Source organism: Musa acuminata, chromosome BXJ3-5, assembly GCF_036884655.1.
Source record: "Musa acuminata AAA Group cultivar baxijiao chromosome BXJ3-5, Cavendish_Baxijiao_AAA, whole genome shotgun sequence".
NCBI lineage: Eukaryota > Viridiplantae > Streptophyta > Magnoliopsida > Zingiberales > Musaceae > Musa > Musa acuminata.
Genome location: NC_088353.1, coordinates 40,191,333 through 40,210,409, shown reverse-complemented (window position 1 = coordinate 40,210,409; position 19,077 = coordinate 40,191,333). Strand labels below are relative to the sequence as shown.

The window sequence follows — 19,077 nt, the reverse complement described above, 5'->3', positions numbered from 1 at the left end:
CTTTTCTTGATAGTATAAGTAATCTTTTTAGACATGCACATAATGTTTAAAGAGTGAATAGGATAAAATTATATTATGTAGATGATAATTATCTCCCTTAATTTTTCACTCACCTTTTTTTCAAAAAATAACATAAATATATTCTTTCAAATTTATATTATGTAAATGTATTACTCCTAGCAAAATTGGTCAACCTAGTGGCAAATCCATTATCCACTTTGTATATATGTACAGTGTTATGCTTAATATTTTTTTAATAATAAATTCATAGCATCTATACAAAAGCTTTCATGCTTTATCGGTCCTATTTTTAAAGATTTTTATTATTGTTGAATCCTAAATCTTCATGAAGAATAATAAATGAGTTGAAAAACTAATTTTTTAATAAAATTATAGATAATTGAGTTAAAATAATTTTTGAACTGATTGAATATGGATTGATACATATTTACCATTCTCTATCTATAGAATTTTAGTAGCTTTTAAACAAATAGGAAAGGCAAAAATCTGGTCTCGATGGATTCACTATTGAATTCTATTAGGGTTGTGGGGAAAATATCAATACAAATATCTTTGATGCATTTAATGGATTTCATAAAGATGGTAAGCTTATATCAAACAGAGGTAAAGCTATCCAAGTTTTTTATTCTTTTAAAAAATGATTAGCTCTTGGAATGACAAATTGCATCTCATTACTCTCTATCATATCCTATACAAATTCTTGACGAAAACTTTAGCTCAAAAAATAAAACCTTTATTAAATAAGTTGGTAATCAATAACAAACTATTTCTGTTCCTGGTACATATATACATGATAATTTTCTAAAAGCTAATGAAAATTTTTACTATATGACTAAATTAAAATACAAAAATCTTCTTATTCTATCAATTTGACTTAAAAAATGTTTATGATAAAACCCTCTATGGGAGCCATTATTAGGATTCTTACCTTTATGATAAAATTTGTAAATTAGATCTCAACTTGCATCAATTCACCAATATTTTTCCATCTTTTTAATTGGTTTGTGCATGGGTGATTTCCTTTGTGATATTACACAAGGACATTCACTATCTCCATATCTATTTATTATTATGTAACAATAATACCTTACTAAACTTCAAATAGATCAATGCAAACTGAAGCAATTATCACTAATTAAAGCCCATGGAATTCCAAATTATGTAAAACTCTAATGGATATTTTAAAGTACAATACTTCCATTTCAAACCTATTTGTTGACTACGTTAAATCAAATATCTTTTTTAATTCCCAAGCTTTGGTAAAACAAAAATTTTATGAGGATCTCATTCGTTTCTATAAGTAACTAGGATCTTTTATTACTAAAAGATATCTATCTTGTTGACAATTGTTAAGTCAATCTTATTGACTAAGCTCTTAATATGATTCAAGATTGGTTCAAAGGCACTATCACTTAAGTTAAGAAGGATGTCACGATTAACTCAATCAATATCTCCACTTTAACATGAACAATAAAATATCGAATAAAACTCTAAAAAAATTACTAGATTTTTTAGAGAATTAACTCTATATTTTTTACAATCTAATGAATTATAGTTAATTTAGTCATCAACACTAACCCCTCTCATCTTATCATGAATTATAAAATAGTAATTAAAACTATTAAACAATTTACTAATGTCAAATTTTGATTTACATATGATAATAGTATTCCAATATATGAGTACTATATTGTATGTCTTACTTTTAAATAAGAAAATCCTTCCCATTTTTCTTAATAGGATTAGTAATCTTTTTAGACATTATTCACATAATTTTTAGAGAACAAATTTGGGAAGTGAATAGGACAAAATTGATCAAACTCATTTTACTTGTATGATTTCAAGCCTGCAACTATCAAGAAATGTAAGAGCACTATAAATATTATCTCTAATTACTAGTATATTCATTCTAGTATTGTATTATGGGTCTAACTAGAACAAAACATGTGTGGCTTATAATATCAATAGAATAAGTATGTTGCAACTTGATTTTGGTTGGGCTCTACCTATACCACCCAATGTATCTGGACCAATCTCATTTTGATATGTGGTACAATGGATAGTTTAACATGATAAATCTTTATTATAGATTTACAATAAAAATATAGATGAAGTAGTTGTGATTTTCCTTCCAATAGTTTTTAATAAATCATAAGTTTATTTCATACTATATTTGAACATTCGGATTTTCTAAATAAAAAGATTAAATCAAAATATTGAAACATCATCCACTCAAGATGACAACCACACACTTTTGTTATCATATTAGTGATACTTAGATGTCTTTATACTTTTAGTCATGGTAAACGTTACTACACTAGTTATTGTTAGACTCTCTAGCATTTTTATTTTGATTAAATTCAAAATGAGCATGTGGTTAAGTAGTCTTTCCTTTAATCAAATGAAGTAAATATAATTTACAAGTAGATCAATGTCACTATTTGCTAACCTTTTCTTAACGGAGAAACAAAATTATCTACTAATTTGGTTTTGTTTCTTCTTATCCTAAAATTAAAGGTTGAGATATTGAAAGGATGGATAAGGGAAATGAAATAGTGATAATTGCATGCTAGAAATTCACATAAGACATTGGTGTTAAATGCTATTGTTGTCAATATGATCGTAAGTATATTCCAACATGAAAGTTTTACCAATAAAATTATCATCCCCCAACACTCTACAATCCTTCATGTTATTGCTTGAATAAAATTATCATCTCACACATTTTTCTTCATCTCCAACCTATATGATGTTTGTTTTATTTGAAATGTTTAGTCATGTATAGAAAGTTGATCTATGATAACATAATCTTAAGAATGATTCAAGATTTATTATGAAAACATTAAAAATCAATTTATACCACTTTTTTTTTTATCATCAAAGTAATGCTAGAAAATCTTATATCATAGTTATCATTCAATTTAATAATAAAATAAGTATCCAATGTTTTCTTTCAAAAAAAAAAGAGACATTTACATTATTTTAGAGAACAAAAACATCATATTTTTCAGTGCATAAAAATAATTTTATATTTGAGGACTAATCTCCCCTTAAAAATTAAGATTGTAAAATATTTTATTGATGATCTAACTGATGAACTCAATTATTAGCTTATATATACAACTCTTTAATAAACTCAAAATATTTTTAATATAATAAGTGGATTTCATAAAGATGATATGCTTATATCAAATTGAGGTAAATCGGTCCTTATTTTCATTCATAAGAAAAGCAATAGTTCCTGGGTCCTATTACTCAATAATATCTTATCCAATTTGTTAAAACTTTAGCTAACAAAATAATTTTTTTTATTATATAAGTTGATAATCAAGAACAAACTACTTTGGTCTCATATATGAATATACACAATAACATTCTTATAACTAATTAACTTTTTCACTGTATAAGTAAATCAAAATGTAAAAATCTTTTTATTCTAATTGAACTTAACTTATCTAAGGTTTATGATAAAGTCTCTAGTCGAGATATTATTGGGATTTTTACCTGCACTATAAATTTGACTTAGCTACCAAATTTATAAATTGGATCGCAACATACATCAATTCACCAATGGTTTTCTATCTTGTTAATGGGTCTATGTCTAGTTGGTTTCTTATCAATTATTATATTAGATAAGAAGATATTCTATCCCCATATCTACTTATTGTGTAACAATTCCTTAGTAGACTTCTCAAAGATTAATGCATAGTGAAGCTATTAACACCATTCAAAATCCATAAAATTCAAATTTCCCATTTTTGCTAATTACTTCTTTTTTTCTAGAAGAGGTAATTTTAAATCATGCAAAACTCTAATTAATACTCTAAAATACTACATTTCCATTACCAACCTAAGCATTAACAAAGCTAAATTTGAAATCTTTTTAATTTCCACCATCAAGCTTTGGTAAGACAAAAAATATATGAGGATCTAAACCTCATCTATTAGCATCGATACTTCTTGACATTAATCAATTCAATTTTAGTGTCAAAGCTCATAACAAGATTCAAAATTGGTTCACCTAAGCTAAGAAGGATATTATGATTAACTCAATCATTAATTTCATGCGTTCTCACCTTGTCATGAATCATAAAATACCAAATAAAACTCTAAAAATATACTCTATATCTTCTCACATTCTCATGAATTATAATTAATTCAATCATTAACTATATATCTTCTCACCTTCTCATGAATAATAAAATATCTTATGAAACTCTAAAATAAATTACGACCATCTCCTTTAGTGTTATCTTTCTTTTTGTTATAAGAAATCTTTCATATTTTTCTTGATACTATTAGCAATCTTTATGAATATTCACATAATGTTTAGAAAGTGAATAGGATAAAATTGATCAAACTAATTCTACTTATATGAGAAATGAGAAAGCATAGAACCATCAAAGAAATTTAAGACCACTGTTGATATTATTCCCAATTACTAGTATCTTCTTTATTGTTGGTGTTGTACCGTGGGTGTTGCGATTTAACTTGGGTTGAGCTCCCCCTACACCTAATGTAAGTTTAGCTTAATATGCTAATCTTATATATTAGATTTACAATAAATAGGGTGCTGAGCTAGTCATGATTTCCTATCCAATAATGTTTTTTAGGTGAAAAATGGATGTATCTAATTTTATTTTGATTTCACTAAATCGTAAGCTTATTTCATATTGTGAACATTCAAAAATTATATATAAAAAGGTTAAGTTTGACTCTTGAAACATAATCTACTCAAGGTGATCGTCACACGTTTAGTTATCATGCTAGCTATTTTTAGCTGCTTTTATACTCTTAGTGATGGTAACGATTTCACTACACTAGTTGTTGTTGGTCTCTCTAGCATTATTATTTTTGCTAAATTCAAAGTGAACAAGTGATTAAGTGGTTTTAACATGTTCTATTAGTCAAATATAAACAATATAATTTGCAAGTAGATCATTGACATTAGTGACTAATATCATGTAATCCATATATATATATATATATATATATATATATATATATATATATATATATATATATATAAGCCATTGTTGCAAAAAGTATGATCCTTGCTATTGTTGTACAGCGGAGGAGCCGCATCACCGTGAAATATGTCAAGCATATTGCCTTCGCTACGATCCCGATTGCTAAGAAATTATCAATCATTAATTCAATCATTAACTATATATCTTGGTTCACCTAAGCTAAGAAGGATATTATGATTAACTCAAAATTGGTTCACCTAAGCTAGAAGGTATCAAGATTCAAAATTGGTTCACCTAAGCTAAGAAGGATATTATGATTAACTCAATCATTAATTTTATGCGTTTTCACCTTGTCATGAATCATAAAATACCAAATATAACTCTAAAAAGCTATATCTTCTCACATTCTCATGAATTATAATTAATTCAATCATTAACTATATATCTTCTCACCTTCTCATGAATAATAAAATATCTTATGAAACTCTAAAATAAATTACGACCATCTCCTTTCGATTTAAATATGATAATAGCATCCCAATTATGGCAGTTGTATGTATAGTGTTATCTTCTTTTTGTTATAAGAAATCTTTCATATTTTTCTTGATACTATTAGTAATCTTTATGAATATTCACATAATGTTTAAAAAGTGAATAGGATAAAATTGATCAAACTAATTCTACTTATATGAGAAATGAGAAAGCATAGAACCATCAAGAAATTTAAGACCACTGTTGAAATTTAAAACTAATTCTACTTATATGTTGCTATTTAACTTGGGTTGAGCTCCCCCTACACGTAATGTAAGTTTAGCTTAATATGCTAATCTTATATATTAGATTTACAATAAATAGGGTGCTGAGCTAGTCATGATTTCCCGTCCAATAATGTTTTTTAGGTGAAAAATGGAGCTTATTTCATACCATATATGAACATTCAAAAATTATATATAAAAAGGTTAAATTTGACCCTTGAAACATAATCTACTCAAGATGATCGTCACACGTTTAGTTATCATGCTAGCTATTTTTAACTGCTTTTATACTCTTAGTGATGGTAACCATTTCACTACACTAGTTGTTGTTGGTCCCTTTAGCATTATTATTTTTGCTAAATTCAAAGTGAACAAGTGATTAAGTGGTTTTAACATGTTCTATTAGTCAAATATAAACAATATAATTTGCAAGTAGATCATTGACATTAGTGACTAATATCATGTAATCCATATATATATATATATATATATATATATATATATATATATATATATATATATATAAGCTATTGTTGCAAAAAGTATGATCCTTGCTACTGTTGTACAGCGGAGGAGCCGCATCACCGTGAAATATGTCAAGCATATTGCCTTCGCTGCGATCCCTATTGCTATTATCCGCCTCCATTCTCAAAGCTCGACTAGCTTTTTATATATCTTTCCTGCAATAAATACGGTTTTCTTCTTCCCTTCTTAATTCTTTGTTGTTTCTGTGGCACCGCTACGATGCGCTTATAATGGTTCACATCATAAAGACATGCATTGATGGATGAGACATTTTTAGAGAACTCTTCGCAATTCCCGGTGAAGGATGGCGTTTTGAACATATCTCAACCTCATGAAGACGGCAGGTCGGAAGCAGAGATATTAATTGGGGAGGTCTACTGCGTAAGGGAGCAGCTCTCTCCTCCTGAGGAGGACAGATGAGTTGTGACCTAAGACGTCCGTCTCTCCTTCCCGACTCAACTTTAGCTTTAGAATTGCTACCCATTCCACAGGTCACCCTGACATAAAGACTTCCTGTTGTGACGGTGTGAATCCGGGAAGAAAGAGCAATGTGAAAGACAACGCAATAGAAACAATACGAAATATACAAGCCAGAAGTAATCGAGTGGAAATAAAACCAAAAGGTATCAACAGTTCTTTCCAGAGGCACACAAACAGTCGAGCTCGTCTGTCAATTCTATCCCACAGGAGGATGCACCGCAAATCCATAGAACGAAGATTTTTCTACGATCCCTAATGTATTTGTGTCTTAAAACTCTTGATATTTGAATCTTGGGCGTAGGTCTTCATGACATGGTAGTAATGCCGTGATAGAATAAAGGACAAGCATTTAAATCATACAAGATCAATTTCCAGCTAAATGTACACACTGGAGACATACAAGACGATCTTGGTGAGGGTTAACAAAAGTGTAGATGGAGTCCAAAATGAAGCCTGAAACTTGAGGGGCTAGAAGCAAAGCTACTCTCAGTTAATCTGGCCTCCTCGACCTTCACTTGGGCGTGGCCTTCTTGGCCTTCTTGAAGCCATACCGGTCTTTACATCGGCTCCTTCTTCCTGCATTTGTATCTCAGATAATTCATGATTCAAGATTAGAAAGGCACCAAGTAATAAACTACTAGATGATGTGCAGAGTGACGCACAGAGAGAGAGAGAGAGAGAGAGAGAGAGAGAGATTACTTACAATGGAGTCATCGCCATTCTCTTCTTCTGTAGAAGGATCCTGAGGTTCATCGGAAGAAACGGAGCAGCCCAAGCAACGAGCACAGGCACTTACGATGTAGAGCAGCAAAGAGCAGGGATGACCAAAGCCAAAGGGTACCTCACTACAAGAGGATTCTTCCATTTCTTTGGGCACTTTAGGTCTCTCTCTCTCTCTCTCTCTGCTTTCGGCTTTCGGCTTTGGTGTTCCACCACTGAGCTCTGATTTATTGCAACAGGGATCAGAGTTCATGTTCAGTGACCTATGTAGCCTTGTATATTCTTCTATTACAGTCACACATACATATACGTACGTCAAAGTTGATGCGTATTTTACGTTAAACGTGAAAGTTTACATACATCCCAAGAATCTCATGGGACATATATAGTACCTTCTTTCCAATAAATCTCATACATGTTAAACTTTAGCATGCATGTGGTCATTGATCAGGTGGAGCACAATGTACACATCCAGTATAAACCTGCGAGAACTAGACATGATTGAGATACTTGAAATGCAGTGGAGATGTCCAGGTAAATTTGACCCGAACTTGTAAATGGCTGTGGCAGAGACTGGCCAACGGAGACAAGCAATAAACAGCACCTCTGCAACCACACCTAACCCATTAAAGAATGTCCTCCAACTCAGATATCCACGGTATAAATGTCGCATGGAATAATAAATAAGCTCTGCTGCAGCATTATTTAATCCTATATAGCAATCAAGGTTGACCAAATCAAAAGGTTCATTAAGCCACTATATATATAAGAAAGGCATGATTCAAGTGACGAAGTCCATTATACTATTTGTTTCCTCCATCATGTAATCGCACGTCACTGCCAGTTCTTCCCTCGAAGATGTTGCTCTCATCGAGTTCAAAGGAGTGCCTATCAATAAACCGAGAAGCAGTCGTGGCTTCATGGATAACCTTGCATTTCCTGGGATCTTTAAATGGTTTCTCCGATGCATCAATTGGCAGCAACGATGCTTATGCCACTGGTAAAGTGGGTAAGCTCAAGTTGCTCAAGATAGAGACTTAGACATGTAAGTAACTGTTGATCTCAAATCAAAGAAACAATGTTCATTCTTCACGAGCAAGCTGAAATAGGAACAGTACAATTCAGTTTAGCTTGCAGGCAGATTTTAGAATGATACGCTGCTTTCTACATTCTTGACAGCAAATTTGCTGTCGGAAGTTCTCCAAAAGGATTAGTTTTAGTACACCAAGTCTTTACTAAATCTATTAAGGAATATTGACAAGATCTTTTGGGTTAATTTTGTTTGTTGGTCAAAATACTTGTTATAATGTTTTCCACTGATAAGTTATTTAAGTCATAAATCTTATTTGATCTAAATTATTGATCAAAATATTTAAAATGAGACTAATAATAATATATTCATTTATAAGTTAATCTTAATCTTATCCACTTCTAATATAGAATTAATCAGAGATATTATAACTATCCACTTCTAATAATAATATTCTAACCATTTTATTTTATGCTTAGGTTAGATAAGAAAAAATTTAAATAAAAAAGTTCATCAAAAAATAAAAATTTCCATCAACCACATAATGCTTTGGAATCATTTATTCTAACATAATAGATGAGATCATGTTGACTTAAGGATTGATGAGGACTCATGACTTTTTAACATTGTGTCAATTGGAATCAAATGGTGTTTTTAGACGCCTCTTTTGGCTTGTAGTGCCAAGAAAATCTACTTTAGGTATTTTAGGCCCACAAAGAGTTGTAGATGTGTGTTTATACGAAACTTATGTTGGATTCCAAATCTCTTAAAAAGAAGAAAAAGTATTCACTCTAATTAAGGACTTTAACCCTTTAGCCTTCGTGTGTGGGATCCTTCGTGGAGCACTCGTGCCGACGCGGCATGTGACGTGAGGGAATAAAAAGAAAAGGCGGCTTCTACGCGCACCCACGTGGTGACTGGAGAGAACAACATGGGACCCAATGTGAGGCGCGTAGAGCAGCAGATGGATAAGAGAAAGGGCATTTTATTTGGGTTCAAAAAGCGACTGGGGGGTCCCACTCCGAAGCGCGGATCGAATAGCGCCACGTCATCAACGTCGCGGGTTGACACCACCACGTGTACTGGTCGTCGATCCCTAGATTTTTATCGATTTATTTCTCACTTGATAAGAAGATAGCTACAAAGAAACCAGAAAAGATTCACCCAAGATCTGCCCTTCCTGTGAGTCCCACACTAAATTCAAATCCTTCTGCGGTCACAATGAAGGGATGGGAGGAGAGTACGTCGTTAAGAGTGACTAAGGAATTGATGTAGTCCGTGGAATCACATTTAAGCACCCTACGCAACTCACACGGACGTCGTCGCCGCACGTGTTTCACAAAAAACAACAATTTCCTATCAGCTTCTGCTTACCCGCTTGTTTACCTACCTTTTGATTGGATTGACTGCGAGGCCCGGTATAGGTCCAAGAGACAGGTACGCCAGCAGTAGTGATAACGTACCGTTGCTCGCCGTCGACCTTTCCCTTGCCAATCGAAGCCCCACAGGGAAGGCAGTCGCTCTCAACAGGGATCCACGTGTCACCGTGTCTCTTTCTCTCCGTGGGCCCCATGGATAAACCGCGCACAGCTCGGACGCGTCGTCTGACCGCGACTGGTCGCGGTCAGGACGCCCGCGTGAGCCGCGGTTGGGGCCTTCTTCCTGCCTTCCCCCTTGCGAACAACGAGAAGCATTCGATCCAACCGCGTGCACGCGCCCCTTCCAGCCACCTTCTCCGTCGCCGCAACATATAAATCAGCTCGACCCATCGCCATATCCCATCATCACCAAATCAAAATTCTTGAGCTCGAGTTGCAGACGAACGAAGGAAACCCCCGCCGCCACTGGGATCATTCATGACCACTTATCAGACTCCTACGCCTGTCCCAGCCGCCTCGTTCGACGACGACCTCTTCTCCTATTACTACTCCTTTTTCCACGACCCCGCCACCGCCATCCTCCCCGATCCTCAACCCCATTCCGCTCTCCCCCTGGCCATGGAATCCAATGTCAAGAAGCGCCCGCGAGCGGATGACTTATCCCCCAGCCGGCTCGTTGCCATGAAGCCCTTCGCCTCCTCTTCCCCCCCGCACGCCGACGATGACGCCGCAGGGGAGGAGCCACAGGCTGCGCCGCCGCCGCCGCCGTTGCAGCCCGGGCAACGCCGGCTCTGGGTCAAGGACCGGTCCCGCGACTGGTGGGACCGGTACAACCATCCGGACCTCCCGGACGACGAATTCCGGCGCGCCTTCCGGATGTCCCGCGCCACTTTCGACTTCCTCTGCGAAGAGCTCGGCTCCGCCGTGGCCAAGGAGGACACGGCGCTCCGCTCTGCCATTCCCGTCCGGCAGCGCGTTGCCGTGTGCGTGTGGCGCCTCGCCACCGGGGAGCCTCTCCGGCTTGTCTCCCGGCGCTTCGGACTTGGTATCTCCACCTGCCATAAGCTCATTCTCGAGGTCTGCACCGCCATCCGGAACGTGCTTATGCCGCGATCGCTCTTATGGCCCGGCCCATCCGATGCGGCCGCCGGAGCTGCGCGCTTCGAGGGCATCTCCGGCATCCCCAATGTCGTGGGTGCCATGTACACAACTCACATCCCCATTATCGCCCCCAAGATCGGCATCGCCGCCTACTTCAACCGCCGCCACACCGAACGCAACCAGAAGACCTCCTACACCGTCACCATTCAAGGTGTCGTCGACCCCGACGGCGTTTTCACCGACATCTGCATCGGCTGGCCCGGGTCGATGCCCGACGACCAGGTGCTCGAGAAATCGGCATTGTACCAACGCGCCAACAGTGGCTTCTTGAACCACCAGTGGATTGTGGGCGGCGCCAGCTACCCTCTGCTGGACTGGGTGCTGGTCCCGTACGCTCAGAAGAACCTGACATGGGCGCACCACTCCTTCAACGAGAAGATCGGGGAGGTGCAGCGGGTGGCAAAAGAGGCCTTCACCAAGCTGAAGGCACGGTGGGGATGCCTGCAGAAGAGGACCGAAGTGAAGCTGCAGGACTTGCCGGTGTTCCTCGGGGCATGCTGCGTACTTCACAACATATGCGAGATGAGGAAGGAGGAGATGGTCCCGGAGCTGCGGTTTGAGCTGGTGGACGACGAGATGGTGCCGGAGAACAGCCTCCAATCGATGAGCGCCGTGCAGGCTAGAGATAGCATTGCTCATAATCTGCTGCACCATGGCCTTGGTGGAACAGCTTTCTTGTAGGACCTGTTACAATCCAGCAATCTGCTACTCTCTTTGGTTCCAAAGATGGAGAAGCGACAGTCCAGTTGCTTTTGGTTTCAGTTGAAGATAGAGAAATGAAAACCTATGGACAAGGAGTACATGTTCCTGGGTATAGCACACAAGGAAAGACAGAGTAGCTGTTCTGATTTGTTGATCAAGCATCTTGATCCAAGTTGGCCATTAAAAGGCAAAATTGCTTGAGCTTCCCAAATGTAAGTGCCAATTGTGCAAGGATCTGAATTCATCTTGTGTTGCACAACCTTTGATTCTGGTGTTTCACTGCAATGGGAGGTATAAATATTGTGGTGTTGGAGAATTAGACTGGAATTGACTTGGTTTTCTCTGTTGAGCAGCTAGCTATCTGTTCTTGCTTGTGCAAGTTGATTTGAGCTTTTGCAACTTCAATTGTATCTTGAAACAGCTGGGAACATCAGCTAATCTGGTTGGGTGGCACAAGGAAATGCGACCATATAAATCTGGGAAATTAATAATTTGGCACAAGCTAAATCCGGTTAGCTGGAACATCAGCTAATCAGGTTTTCAGAGACAATAATAATTTGGTTTCGACATGAGCTACTTCACACTGTCATGACTTCAGCAATCGCAATGGAGAATTGTGTCTCTACTGAGATTAAGATCATGGATGGAGATTCTCTGTGATATTTAGCCCAATACATTACCTGATGATGAAAAAGTGCAGGACATGCCTGCTAAGACTCATTACGGTAATGCTCTGCTTGCAAGAACAGGGTGAACACTATATGGTGAAACAAGAAGAAGGTAACAGCAATCCTTTTAGTATGCTCCAATATCGACTAGCAATTCTAACATCTTCGACATGTAATTTTCTGGATTCTCCATGGATCGAGGACAATCTCGAGTTCCCAACAGTCCTCAGACCTGTCCGGAGAAGCACTAGTATCAAGCAGAATATGTCAGTCAACTGCAAAATTGATGTGGCAACCCCATGATAGCAGTAGATCAGGCTTGATATGTGCTTAGAGGTTGTAGATAATTAGGACAGCAGCAGCAGCAGAAGATACGGAAGGTAGGAGATCAGTGTTTGTCGAAAAACGAAGTCGTAAGGAGCAGAGGATGGTAACATGCAATTCCTTGGAAGAGAGCTCCCATGGCAGCAGGGAGAAGTGAGTTTCTCATTCAAGTAGCAGAGGAGAGGAGAAGGATAGCCTTCTAGCAGTACTGTGCAAGACCTGCAGCATGGCAATGTAGTAGTAGTATTTAGCATGGGATTAGTAGTCAATTCTAATATTGAATCTAATGTAATGACTAGAGACTTCTATATTAGTTTATAATCATTCAGATAAACATAGTCTTAGTTACATCTTTCTCTTTCTGCATTGATGATTTAGATTAGCTAATAGCAATTCTAATTATTTTTTCCTTTGGCAGGCTTCTATAGGGGAAGATGGAAACTACATCAGCTGGATGAGGGAACATTGTAGTCTGATTATTGATACCATTTTATGAGAACAGATACTGCCATCTATCTTATCAAACATGATTTAGTAACTATTGAAATCACTTTATCATTGTCAATATTGATTGTATTTGTGAAGAAAATTTCAGAAAGAATCCTGACATAGGATTCCTTTAAATTTTTTACCAGATACTCAAAATTATACAGCAAGCACTCCAATGCTCCATCAGCCTGGCATTAGGTTTGGTGTTGCTGTTTGAGAAGAAGAACATAGCATATCTGTAGCAAATCTTCCTATAATTGGAGGAAGGTTCTGAAGAAAGGTGACCATTCTATTCTCTGCTTCTCATCTGCACCATTTGTCTGACTTTCCAGATTTGAACTATGAACTACTAACATAGAGACTCCTCCTATCAGTCCCACAGAATAAAGCTATCATGTTTCTGCTGTAAAATCATACATCTCAGGAGAAAAATGTGTTCTTTCCAAGAAACAAAGGTTGAATTTTCATTTAAGAATGTTGAATTTCTGAAGTCAACCTTAAATTGTGTTGCTGGTTGTTATTATGTTGCTTAAATGGATCCATTTTGTCAAGCACATTAATGCTCTATCTAATTCGCTTATGACCCAAAGATGACAGTATATGCAAAATGTTGGATTAGTTTTTACTCAGACAGTCATGACTTCATCATTTTTTTATTTTTCTTAATTGTTATTATAATATTTATCAGTTTGTGATTCGATCACAAAACTAAACCACTCTGTCTTTCGCAAATGACTTGCTCTTTGATCTTACGCTCTCGATCGAGTTCAATAAGATATCTTACTTTGAATTCAAGAATTATTTTATGAGAAAATTACTTTGGATATTAAAGAAAAGGACAAGAAATATTATTTTATATTATATTTTATCTTTTTTTCATAGAAATGAAAATTATAAATAGGTAAGGTGATATCAAGGACACATAACTAGAATTAAGATTTTGATATTTGATAGCAAAGTCTTAGAATCGAATCTTATCTTCATCACCTATCTTAAAATATTTGTATATATATTAATATAGTGGGCGCTAAATATCGAACAATATCTTAGAAATCAAAATATGCTTGTCCCAAGCAGACCACCTTGTTCTCGGGCGCAGGGCAATTCCATTGAGGGAAACCCAACAGGTGAACAAGATCCAGAGTCATATGATGTGCTGATTCTTTCTGATCGATCCAGGTAGGAAAAGTGCAGCTTGTGATGAGGAACTCCGTCACCAGTCACCTCAACATCTGATTCCAACTCATCTCAAGGTTTTTGGCCACACCTCCACCATGGGAAAAGAAGATGAGATGGCTGCTGTACTCCATCCTCGGCATGCGATCCTCTATTGTAGGTAATCCGTGAGATCTTTGCTGGTTGTGGCACGACACTTGTGCAGGGAATCGTAGCTAAATCTTGTGTGATAATATTTGCTCCTGTTTCTTTCTCAAGGAAAGAATTTGTTGAAGCTGAATTGGCTGTGGCTACATTGATGCAGTTGATGAAGACAGCTGAAGATTTTGTGGAGGCGTGGGGTTTGGGGTCCCAAACTTGTCTCCTAAAGACATTCTCTCATCCAAAATGTCAAACTCACCTACAAACCATGTGAGAGAATTATTTCTTTTTGGTCTTTTCTTTTTTTTTCTTCTTTTCTTCCACTTATGTGTGGATGTCAATTCAAAAATAATCGAGATCTATATTAATTTTTACTAAATTTATTTTTATCTTCGTCGAGATTGACTTAAGCATCAAAAGACTGGATTAATAAACATCGATCGGACACTTACACTCGAGCTTAATAATAATTATCTCAGTGTACAAAACTTGTGTACAAGAATCCAACATGAGAATAATCAGAAGTAGATTTTTGGTCTCTTTGGGGGGATTGCTGACTTATCCCTTTCACCAACTCCACCGCCTGCCATCGAATGTATCCCTCGTCATGTGAGAAGTCAAACATTGTCGCTCACCACCAAAACTTCACACTGTCATTTGGGGAGTCGCATTCCAAGTTGGCAATAGGTTGTTCATAGGTCATACACCAAAAGCCTTAGCATTAGGAAACCTTCACGCAGCTTCTCTCCCATCATACAGCTCTGTGTTACACCAATAACAGTGGTCCATAAGGCCGATGTACGCATCTCCAAACTCTAACCTATAATTGTACCTCTCAGCTTTAACTGAGCTGAATAGTTGTCGTTTCCATGGTTGCCACCACAACTCCATTCAATTCCATGCATCCATTTGCTTGCCTAAGTATACACATGCATACCAATGATGTGCATTCTTATGAAATATTTATTGTTCGCATATACATAACATTTTTTTTACTATGAATATAAGATTATATTTGATTCCAAATTCAACGAAAATATAGTTATTAAACAAGAATTTTAAAATTTTATCCTATACCAGCGGTATATTCGCATGTTGGATCTTCTTGCATTGTTTGAGTCAGCTTCTTTCTGCGGCCATGTGTTCGTTCCTCTTCGGCTCCTTTTTCTCTGTGACTTCCTTTACAGCCCTTGTGCTCACGTACATTGGAAGATGGATGATCGGATCTCTCCGTGTCGTCCTCCGTATCTTTGACAGGGACCAACATATGTCCCCAAACATATCCCCAGGATTTCCTCTGCACTCTCCTCCTCCGCTCTCCCATGCCTGTTTACCTTCCACGCCACTGTTGTCTTCCCCTTCCTTCCTTCCTTCCTTCCTCCCCTGGTTATAAATAGCCCCCCAACTTTTCTTCCATTCTTCGCACACAGCTATCTCGAATCACCTCAGCCGATGTCTCCGCAGAGACTTAGCCACATACCACCATCCTTTCTGATAACTCTCCCGCAGGGCCTCCTCGAGCTGGATATCGCCGATAGGATCTACGTGGATCCCGACACCACCACACGGTTCTCTACCGACTTCGGCCGCCTCACCAGAGCGCCCCCTTCGGCCGTGCTCTACCCGTCGTCCCCCGACGACATTGCCGCCCTCGTCCGGTTCTCCTACTTCTCACCCCACCCCTTCACCGTCGCCGCTCGAGGCTGCGGCCACTCCGTCAGAGGCCAGGCCCTTGCACCTGGCGGCGTGGTCGTCGACATGCCATCACTAGGCCGTGGCCGCGACGACCGGATCAATGTGTCACGGGGCGATGGGTCCTCCTTCTGGTACGTCGACGCCGGAGGGGAGCAGCTTTGGATCGACGTCCTGCATGAAACGCTCAAGCATGGTCTTGCACCCCGTTCATGGACTGATTATCTCCACCTGACCGTCGGCGGGACTCTCTCGAACGCCGGAGTAAGCGGCCAGGCCTTCCGGCATGGTCCACAGATTTCCAACGTCTACGAGCTGGAAGTCGTCACCGGTAGAATCTCTACATGTCTTTACAGCCATAACATATACCACCGTAACGATTCCTCTCGTTCAAGCGTGTTCAGCCTTAAATTCTTGATTGATCTGATCGTTGGTTGTTCGACAGGGAAAGGTGAGATGATGAGATGCTCCCATAACGAGAACCCAGCGCTGTTCTACGGAGTCTTGGGAGGTCTTGGCCAGTTGGGCATCATTACCAGAGCTCGGATCGCCGTGGAGCCTGCACCGGAACGGGTCCGGTGGGCGCGGCTCATCTACACCGACTTCGTCTCCTTCACCCGGGACCAGGAGCTTCTGATCTCGATGTCGGAGGAGGGATTTGATTACGTGGAGGGATCGCTGCTGATGATGGATCACAGCCTAATCGGCAACTGGAGATCTTCATTTTTCTCGGACAGGGACTGGGAGAAGGTAAAGCTGCTCGCATCCCAGTTCGGTGCCATCTACTGCTTGGAAGGAGCTGTGTACTACGAGTTGGCCACGGCATCTTCGGTTGATCAGGTAAAAGTACTGATCTTGCTTTCTTCTCCCATGCAACATGTTGGCCGTGTACCCACCATCATATCTTCCCAGGACCCACGCCGCTGTACTGCTGAGATCCCCTTAGATTGTTGTTCTCTCCCACAGTTGCAGAGCCCAACACCCATGCAAACTCGTGTCCCATCTCATTCGTTCTAGATGGCTCCTCGATGCCGCCCAGCCTCCTCCTGCTCGTGTTCATCCATGCATTTCTCTCTCTCTCTCTCTCTCTCTCTCTCTCTCTCTCTCTCTCTCTCTCTCTCTCTCTCTCTCAGAGGGTCTTCTCGAAAGTTCCATATAATTTGTAGCTTCAAGCTACTATTGATGTTGTTAAACGAACTGTCATAAGGGTACATGTTTCCTATGCCTGTGAACATAGCTTTGACTTTAGTACAGGGACGGTAATTATCGCCGGTACTGAACATTCTTGTTTCCCCCACAGAAACTTGACTCCTTTCTTAAGCAGCTGAGCTTTGTCCCCGGCTTTGCCTTCGCCAAAGACGTCTCCTACATGGCTTTCCTCGACAGAGTCCACGACGGGGAGATGAAACTACGTTCCATGGGACTCTGGGATGTCCCCCATCCATGGCTGAACATATTTGTGCCCAAGTCTAGAATACGAGACTTCGAGATCGGGGTGTTCAAGGGCATCCTCAAGCCTAACAATTCCATGGGGCCAGTGTTGATATACCCCTTGAAGAAGAACAAGTACGTCGAACCCATTCCCGCCCTTCCAAACCTCTGGTTCAATGATTCATTAACTGTGCCAACAGCGAAGATGCATGCATGGGTGCAGGTGGGATGAAAAGATGTCGGCGGTGATCCCAGACGAAGAGATCTTCTACTCGATAGGTCTGCTGCGGTCTGCGATAATGGGTGATTGGGAGCACTTGGACGACCAAAATGATGAGATACTGAGGTTCTGTCATCGGGAAGGAATCGAGTATAAGCAGTATTTACCTCACTTTACAGCACAGACAGATTGGATGAAACACTTCGGCCTCAAATGGAACGTGTTTGTGGATCTAAAGAGGCGATACGACCCGAAACTAGTATTATCACCAGGCCAACGTATCTTTGCATCCTCGCTTATAGAACATGTCTCGGAGCAAGAGACACTTTTTCTCAAGCTTTATTAGCTTGGGAGGGAGAAGACATGAATGAGCTCCCCAGCGCAGGTCATCATCTTAAGCCATAATCTAGACCTCCTTTTCTTTCCGAGAAACAGTATCGGCAATGTCTCACCTGCATTGCATGTCCAGAAATCTAGCGTACTTCACTTGCATTACATATCAAACTTAAGTCTCTTTTATAGAGGTATATTTACTTTTCTTGAAAGTGGAGATCTGTCAATCTTGTTAACATATACATATATAATTATAGATCGATCGAGAGTTAAGTATCACACGTAGCTGTCCGAGGAAGAAGTATTACGTGAAGGCGACGTAGTCTTTTTCATGTAAACCGAGGTAGAACAGTACAGCGGTGACATCTTTCAAGTTGCATGCTTCCCATGATTAGTCTCCGTCAATGGGCACGCAAACCAAAGCACACTAATGGTGCCTCGATCCTCTCCCGCCTGTGATAGATAGATGATCGCCATGGAGATGTGGCACGCCCCAGGCCGGTGCCATTAAGATTCCTCTGCGATCGGTGCGGTACCGTCTGAAACATGCATGCCTCGGAGTTAATCATGAAGGAGAGAATATGGTGGGATTGCAGGCCTGGGGAGAAAGGGAAGATGAGATCTTCTACTTCAGAAATGGGACGGAAATAGTTTCGCATGACTTTTACGATGTCCTTCCTGCAATGGACCACTGGCAGCCATCACAGTGATTGCGCCAAAGACCGATGCAGATCTTGGAAGAACAGACTCAAGATTTCCGAACGCATCATTGGATTCTCCCGTTTTCTGGATATGACCACCGCCTTCATGTCTCCTTTTCTCGCTTCTCATCTGTACGAAACACCGACGATCTGCCACGA

General features: G+C 39.1%; 2 protein-coding genes and 1 long non-coding RNA gene across 3 annotated transcripts; 2 read left to right on the top strand and 1 right to left on the bottom strand.

Moving 5' to 3' along the window:
- Nucleotides 1-7,081: 7,081 nt before the first annotated feature.
- On the bottom strand, nucleotides 7,082-7,669 carry LOC135638201 (uncharacterized). The gene is made up of 2 exons (XR_010496554.1): nucleotides 7,455-7,669; nucleotides 7,082-7,327 (listed from the first exon to the last, which is right to left on the bottom strand). It is a non-coding gene; the product is annotated as an uncharacterized LOC135638201 (long non-coding RNA).
- Nucleotides 7,670-10,274: 2,605 nt separating this feature from the next.
- On the top strand, nucleotides 10,275-12,070 carry LOC135638877 (protein ALP1-like). Its single transcript, XM_065152397.1, has one exon. The coding sequence runs from the start codon at nucleotides 10,358-10,360 to the stop codon at nucleotides 11,720-11,722; it is 1,365 nt and encodes a 454-aa protein (XP_065008469.1). The 5' UTR covers nucleotides 10,275-10,357; the 3' UTR covers nucleotides 11,723-12,070.
- Nucleotides 12,071-15,847: 3,777 nt separating this feature from the next.
- On the top strand, nucleotides 15,848-18,377 carry LOC135637837 (cytokinin dehydrogenase 6-like). Its single transcript, XM_065150666.1, has 4 exons — nucleotides 15,848-16,564; nucleotides 16,679-17,073; nucleotides 17,534-17,799; nucleotides 17,888-18,377. The coding sequence occupies exons 1-4, from the start codon at nucleotides 15,994-15,996 to the stop codon at nucleotides 18,228-18,230; spliced, it is 1,575 nt and encodes a 524-aa protein (XP_065006738.1). The 5' UTR covers nucleotides 15,848-15,993; the 3' UTR covers nucleotides 18,231-18,377.
- Nucleotides 18,378-19,077: the final 700 nt, after the last annotated feature.